The following is a 7,500-nucleotide window of genomic DNA, read 5'->3' on the forward strand; positions in this document are numbered from 1 at the left end:
TGCCGCCCCTACACTCTAACCACTAGGCTACCTGCACGCCCCTACACTCTAACCACTAGGCTACCTGCTGCCCCTACACTCTAACTACTAGGCTACCTGCCCCCCCTACACTCTAACCACTAGGCTACCTGCCGCCCTACACTCTAACCACCTACTCTCTAACTACTAGGCTACCTGCCGCCCCTACACTCTAACCACTAGGCTACCTGCCCCCCTACACTCTAACCACTAGGCTACCTGCCGCCCTACACTCTAACCACTAGGCTACCTACCTGCCGCCCCTACACTCTAACCACTAGGCTACCTGCCGCCCCTACACTCTAACCACTAGGCTACCTGCCGCCCCTACACTCTAACTACTAGGCTACCTGCCGCCCCTACACTCTAACCACTAGGCTACCTACCTGCCCCCTACACTCTAACTACTAGGCTACCTGCCGCCCCTACACTCTAACCACTAGGCTACCTGCCGCCCCTACACTCTAACTACTAGGCTACCTACACTCTAACCACTAGGCTACCTGCCGCCCCTACACTCTAACCACTAGGCTACCTGCCCCCTACACTCTAACCACTAGGCTACCTGCCGCCCTACACTCTAACCACCACTAGGGCTAACCACTACCGCCCCCTACACTCTAACCACTAGGCTACCTGCCGCCCCTACACTCTAACCACTAGGCTACCTGCCGCCCCTACACTCTAACTCTAACTAGGCTACCTGCCGCCCCTACACTCTAACCACTAGGCTACCTGCCACCCCTACACTCTAACCACTAGGCTACCTAACCACTAGGCTACCTGCCGCCCCTACACTCTAACCACTAGGCTACCTGCCGCCCCTACACTCTAACCACTAGGCTACCTGCCGCCCTACACTCTAACCACTAGGCTACCTACCGCCCCTACACTCTAACCACTAGGCTACCTGCCGCCCTACACTCTAACCACTAGGCTACCTGCCTCCCCTACACTCTAACCACTAGGCTACCTGCCGCCCCTACACTCTAACCACTAGGCTACCTACCGCCGCCCTACACTCTAACCACTAGGCTACCTGCCGCCCCTACCTCTAACCACTCTAACCACTAGGCTACCTACCGCCCCTACACTCTAACCACTACCTAACCACTAGGCTACCTACCGCCCCTCTACACTCTAACTACTAGGCTACCTGCCGCCCCTACACTCTAACCACTAGGCTACCTGCCGCCCCTACACTCTAACCACTAGGCTACCTGCCGTCCCTACACTCTAACCACTAGTGTCTGTTGGTGTGTCTGTGTCTGTTGTTGTGTCTGTTGGTGTGTCTGTGTCTGTTGGTGTTTCTGTGTCTGCTGGTGTGTCTGTGTCTGTTGGTGTGTCTGTGTCTACTGGTGTGTCTGTGTCTGTCTGTGTCTGTTGGTGTGTGTGTGTCCCTCACCCTTTGATGCAAAGGTTTAAGCAGACCGGAGAGGAGGTTGGGGTGTCCAGTCTGATGCCCGTGGCCGCAAGTCCCGCCTCTGATTGGCAGATCGTCTGCGCTGACCAGCGAGTGATGGCGAGAGTCCAGCCCTCTGATTGGCTCAAGGTAGTAGGTGTCATTTGAGTTCAAGGCAATCAGGCCCCTGTTTCAGCAAGAGGGAGAGATTAAAGAGGCATGATTGGACGAACGAAAAAAAAATACAAAATTTAAAAAGAACCAAAACAGTAACAAATATTTTATGCAGCTAAGCAACATTATTATTATTTTTTTTACATAAGATAGCACATATGTCACAGTACAATGTCACAGTACAACTGCCCTGGGGGTAGTTCTAGTGTTGACCAGCAGGGGGCGTTGAAGGGCCCAGTGGCCCTAAGGTGAAGTGGTATTTGAGCTATAGACAACAGAGGTGTACTATATGGATGTCTTAGCCTGTGGTCTCATACAGAGGAGCCTGGAAGGAACTGGTCCAAGAGGATAGAGGGCTGTAAAAAGGCCATTTACAGGCAGAGTGAGTCACTCTCCATCACGATCTGTCAAGAGGTTGTGTGTGTGTGTGTGTGTGTGTGTGTGTGTGTGTGTGTGTGTGTGTGTGTGTGTGTGTGTGTGTGTGTGTGTGTGTGTGTGTGTGTGTGTGTGTGTGTGTGTGTGTGTGTGTGTGTGTGTGTGTGTGTGTGTGTGTGCGTGTGTGTGCGTGTGAGAGAGAGAGAAAGAGAAAGATTGTACTGTACCCCACTTTCAACATCAGACCCCTCCCTCCCTTCCTTCCTTCCTTCCTTCCTCACACACACACACACACACACACACACACACACACACACACACACACACACACACACACACACACACACACACACACACACACACACACACACACACACACACACACACACACACACACTGGTTGCAGCTCCATTGTAATTGTAGGAATACACGTTGTATTCATGCTGCACTGAAACAGGCATTACCCAGCACTGTTAGAAATGGTTCCAAAAGGGATCTTCCACTGTCCCCATAGGAGATCTGTCGAAGGGGTTCTACCTGGAACCCAAAAATGGTTCTACCTGGAACCAAAATGGGTCATTCAAAGGGTTCTCCTATGGGGACAGTGGAAGATCCCTTTTAGGTTCTAGATAGCACCTTTTCTTCTAAGAATGTAAAGTTGAGAAAATGATTCAATGTAAAACCAAAAATATTTTTAAAATCCATGTTATCAACGGAGAACACCACCTGCTCAGCATGAGACGAAGGGCCGCATTGAGTTGAGCCCCTTTGTTTTAAAACATCTTACACAATCAACGTCACCAACATTATTCAAATTCCTGGCGCCAAAAATGTCAATTTTCTGATATTTGACGAGGTTGAGGTTGCAAGATATTTGCTTGTAAAAAAAAATCTGCATTTAAAAAAAAAAAGAACCTGGAAGCAGAAAAGAAACGAGGAAACGAGAAACTGAGGCGGAAAATAAACTGTGTTTCTCCAACTCAGAGAGAAGTCATGCTTCCTGGAGTGCTGTGGCTGGAGAAGGTACTGTGATCCACATGGTGTGATGTGGCTGGAGAAGGTACTGTGATCCACATTGGGTGCTGTGGCTGGAGAAGGTACTGTGATCCACATGGTGTGATGTGGCTGGAGAAGGTACTGTGATCCACATTGGGTGCTGTGGCTGGAGAAGGTACTGTGATCCACATTGAGTGATGTGGCTGGAGAAGGTACTGTGTAATGCACCTCCGCTATGGAGCTCTTTGTCCCAGTAGATATCAGCACAGCAAAGAAACACGCACAATACATGGCAATCAAATAGGAATGAAATGGCATTCAAATGGGAATCAAATGGGAATCAAATGGGAATCAAATGGCAATCAAATGGCAATCAAATGGCATTCAAATGGGAATCAAATGGGAATCAAATGGGAATCAAATGGCATTCAAATGGGAATCAAATGGGAATCAAATGGCAATCAAATGGCATTCAAATGGGAATCAAATGGAATCAAATGGCATTCAAATGGGAATCAAATGGGAATCAAATGGCATTCAAATGGGAATCAAATGGCAATCAAATGGCATTCAAATGGGAATCAAATGGGAATCAAATGGGAATCAAATGGCATTCAAATGGGAATCAAATGGGAATCAAATGGGAATCAAATGGCATTCAAATGGGAATCAAATGGGAATCAAATGGCATTCAAATGGGAATCAAATGGGAATCAAATGGCAATCAAATGGCATTCAAATGGGAATCAAATGGGAATCAAATGGGAATCAAATGGCATTCAAATGGGAATCAAATGGGAATCAAATGGGTCTCATGAAAAGGTATGCATGTGAAGCATGCACACACAAGCACAGACAAGCACAGACACACACACACACACACACACACACACACACACACACACACACACACACACACACACACACACACACACACACACACACACACACACACACACACACACACACACACACACACACACACACACACACACACACACACACACACACACACACACACACACACACACACACACACACTCAGTCATGGCACGTCGAAACTGAACACAATATTCCCTGGCTTACATTGGCACCGTGACAAGTCAGGTTGGTTGAAGTTCAGGGTTTGGGTGAGTCCAGCTCACCCTCCTGTTACCGCCTCATTCCATTTTGAGTCAATACAGAAACACTTGTCTTTGGTGCGTGACGGTGGCCAGTGGGGAATACGAGCTGGGAGGGAACTGTAAATATGCAACACAGCTGGGGGAACTGCTGCGAAGAGCGGAAAAAGGTCAGGGATGGAACACAGACAATAGAGCAGAAAAAGGTCAGGGATGGAACACAGACAATAGAGCGGAAAAAGGTCAGGGATGGAACACAGACAATAGAGCGGAAAAAGGTCAGGGATGGAACACAGACAATAGAACGGAAAAAGGTCAGGGATGGAACACAGACAATAGAGCGGAAAAAGGTCAGGGATGGAACACAGACAATAGAGCGGAATGGCAGAAGGGATGGAACACAGACAATAGAACGGAATGGCAGAAGGGATGGAACACAGAAAATAGAGCGGGAAAAGGTCAGGGATGGAACACAGACAATAGAGCGGAATGGCAGAAGGGATGGAACACAGACAATAGAGCGGGAAAAGGTCAGGGATGGAACACAGACAATAGAGCGGGAAAAGGTCAGGGATGGAACACAGACAATAGAGCGGGAAAAGGTCAGGGATGGAACACAGACAATAGAACGGAAAAAGGTCAGGGATGGAACACAGACAATAGAACGGAATGGCAGAAGGGATGGAACACAGAAAATAGAGCGGGAAAAGGTCAGGGATGGAACACAGACAATAGAACGGAAAAAGGTCAGGGATGGAACACAGACAATAGAGCGGAATGGCAGAAGGGATGGAACACAGACAATAGAACGGAAAAAGGTCAGGGATGGAACACAGACAATAGAGCGGAATGGCAGAAGGGATGGAACACAGACAATAGAGCGGAATGGCAGAAGGGATGGAACACAGACAATAGAACGGAAAAAGGTCAGGGATGGAACACAGACAATAGAGCGGAAAAAGGTCAGGGATGGAACACAGACAATAGAACGGAAAAAGGTCAGGGATGGAACACAGACAATAGAGCGGAATGGCAGAAGGGATGGAACACAGACAATAGAGCGGAATGGCAGAAGGGATGGAACACAGACAATAGAGCGGAATAGCAGAAGGGATGGAACACAGACAATAGAACGGAAAAAGGTCAGGGATGGAACACAGACAATAGAGCGGAAAAAGGTCAGGGATGGAACACAGACAATAGAACGGAAAAAGGTCAGGGATGGAACACAGACAATAGAGCGGAAAAAGGTCAGGGTTGGAACACAGACAATAGAACGGAATGGCAGAAGGGATTCCGGAACCTTTTGGGTGTTCCACGAGAGGAACCTTTGTTATTGATGACGCGTCTCACTAACTAATATGACTAGAGTAGGGGGTATGACCTCCCTTATCAGCATTACCAGGTATCCATTTTAACTACGCCCTTGTGACGTTCCGTGTCCAAGGAAAACCAAGCCAGTGTCATTTTTTATTTTTTTGTATTTCACCTTTATTTAACCAGGCAAGTCAGTTAAGAACAAATTCTTATTTTCAATGACGGTCTTGGAACAGTGGGTTAACTGCCTGTTCAGGGGCAGAACGACAGATTTGTACCTTGTCAGCTCAGGGGTTTGAACTTGCAAACTTCCGGTTACTAGTCCAACGCTCTAACCACTAGGCTACGCTGCCGCCCCTCCCCTTTAACCACTAGGCTACCTTGCCGCCCCTCCCCTCTAACCACTAGGCTACCCTGCCGCCCCTCCCCTCTAACCACTAGGCTACCCTGCCGCCCCTCCCCTTTAACCACTAGGCTACCTTGCCGCCCCTCCCCTCTAACCACTAGGCTACCCTGCCGCCCCTCCCCTTTAACCACTAGGCTACCTTGCCGCCCCTCCCCTCTAACCACTAGGCTACCCTGCCGCCCCTCCCCTCTAACCACTAGGCTACCCTGCCGCCCCTCCCCTCTAACCACTAGGCTACCCTGCCGCCCCTCCCCTCTAACCACTAGGCCACCCTGCCGCCCCTCCCCTCTAACCACTAGGCTACCCTGCCGCCCCTCCCCTCTAACCACTAGGCTACCCTGCCGCCCCTCCCCTCTAACCACTAGGCTACCTTGCCGCCCCTCCCCTCTAACCACTAGGCTACCCTGCCGCCCCTCCCCTCTAACCACTAGGCTACCCTGCCGCCCCTCCCCTCTAACCACTAGGCTACCCTGCCGCCCCTCCCCTCTAACCACTAGGCCACCCTGCCGCCCCTCCCCTCTAACCACTAGGCCACCCTGCCGCCCCTCCCCTCTAACCACTAGGCTACCTGCCGCCCCTCCCCTCTAACCACTAGGCTACCCTGCCGCCCCTCCCCTCTAACCACTAGGCCACCCTGCCGCCCCTCCCCTCTAACCACTAGGCCACCCTGCCGCCCCTCCCCTCTAACCACTAGGCACCCTGCCGCCCTCCCCTCTAACCACTAGGCTACCTGCCGCCCCTCCCCTCTAACCACTAGGCCACCCTGCCGCCCCTCCCCTCTAACCACTAGGCCACCCTGCCGCCCCTCCCCTCTAACCACTAGGCCACCCTGCCGCCCCTCCCCTCTAACCACTAGGCCACCCTGCCTATGATTACGTGATAGAGCTCAACGCCTTTTCTGTAGCATGCCAATGCTTATGACTGTTCTATGAAGTGTCTTTGGTAGGCCTTATAAAGTGATTGGCCTTTGGATTTGAATCTTGTTTGAAGTGTGACCCTTTAGTTTAGCTCTTGCCTTTGTTGAACGTTGTTATTTGATCAACTGAGGTTTTTTTCTTTCTCTTCCTCAACACATTCTCTGTGTAGGTTTAGGACATTTTCATTCTGTTGAGTTGCTGTCCTCGGTTTCACCTCACGTCTGTCTGTCTCTTCGGTTTCCTTCTAACCTGTGACTGATCGCATCTCACTACATCCTCAGCCAGGACAAACAGCCACTACAAATGAGCTCCTCTTGCCTGTCTGAGAGACATAAAGAGTATCAGTGATACTAAAGATACAACTATTGTTATTGGAGAACAAACTTGTGTGAAACGCTGTCATCAGTCCAGGATAGACTGAGCTGGCTTGTGGAATTAATTTCTAATCAAGAGCGATTGAGCTAGAAACTCGAGGTCTTCGGCTGGATCGCATTCATGAATATATTTCTCAGGGTGTACGGGTGGCGACAGGGGACATATTTTTCCCCTGAGAGAGAGCTCCAATTTCAAAGCATTTGATATGCAAGAAGCTTCCTGTTAAATTCTGTTCTGAGGGAAAATTTAAAGACTCTCTAAACTGCCGTCTGTATCCCCGAAAAGAGAAGATTTGAGGAATTGAATTAGCCAGCGAGTTTTATGAAATAACTCACACTGCTTGCCTGGGGTAGTCTAAATCCAGCAACAGAGCTATGTAAAATAAAATAAATATCAGAC

General features: G+C 49.6%; 1 protein-coding gene across 2 annotated transcripts in view; it reads right to left on the reverse strand.

Moving 5' to 3' along the window:
• Positions 1 to 7,500, reverse strand: part of adam19a (ADAM metallopeptidase domain 19a) — a 250,054-nt gene that overhangs the window by 55,249 nt on the left and 187,305 nt on the right. For both annotated transcript variants that reach the window (XM_046328278.1, XM_046328277.1), the window contains exon 6: positions 1,424 to 1,607. In XM_046328278.1, coding sequence (XP_046184234.1) covers positions 1,424 to 1,607 — 184 coding nt within the window. The remainder of the gene's footprint in view (positions 1 to 1,423; positions 1,608 to 7,500) is intronic.

Source organism: Oncorhynchus gorbuscha, linkage group LG25 (genome assembly GCF_021184085.1).
Source record: "Oncorhynchus gorbuscha isolate QuinsamMale2020 ecotype Even-year linkage group LG25, OgorEven_v1.0, whole genome shotgun sequence".
NCBI classification, from domain to species: Eukaryota; Metazoa; Chordata; class Actinopteri; order Salmoniformes; family Salmonidae; genus Oncorhynchus; species Oncorhynchus gorbuscha.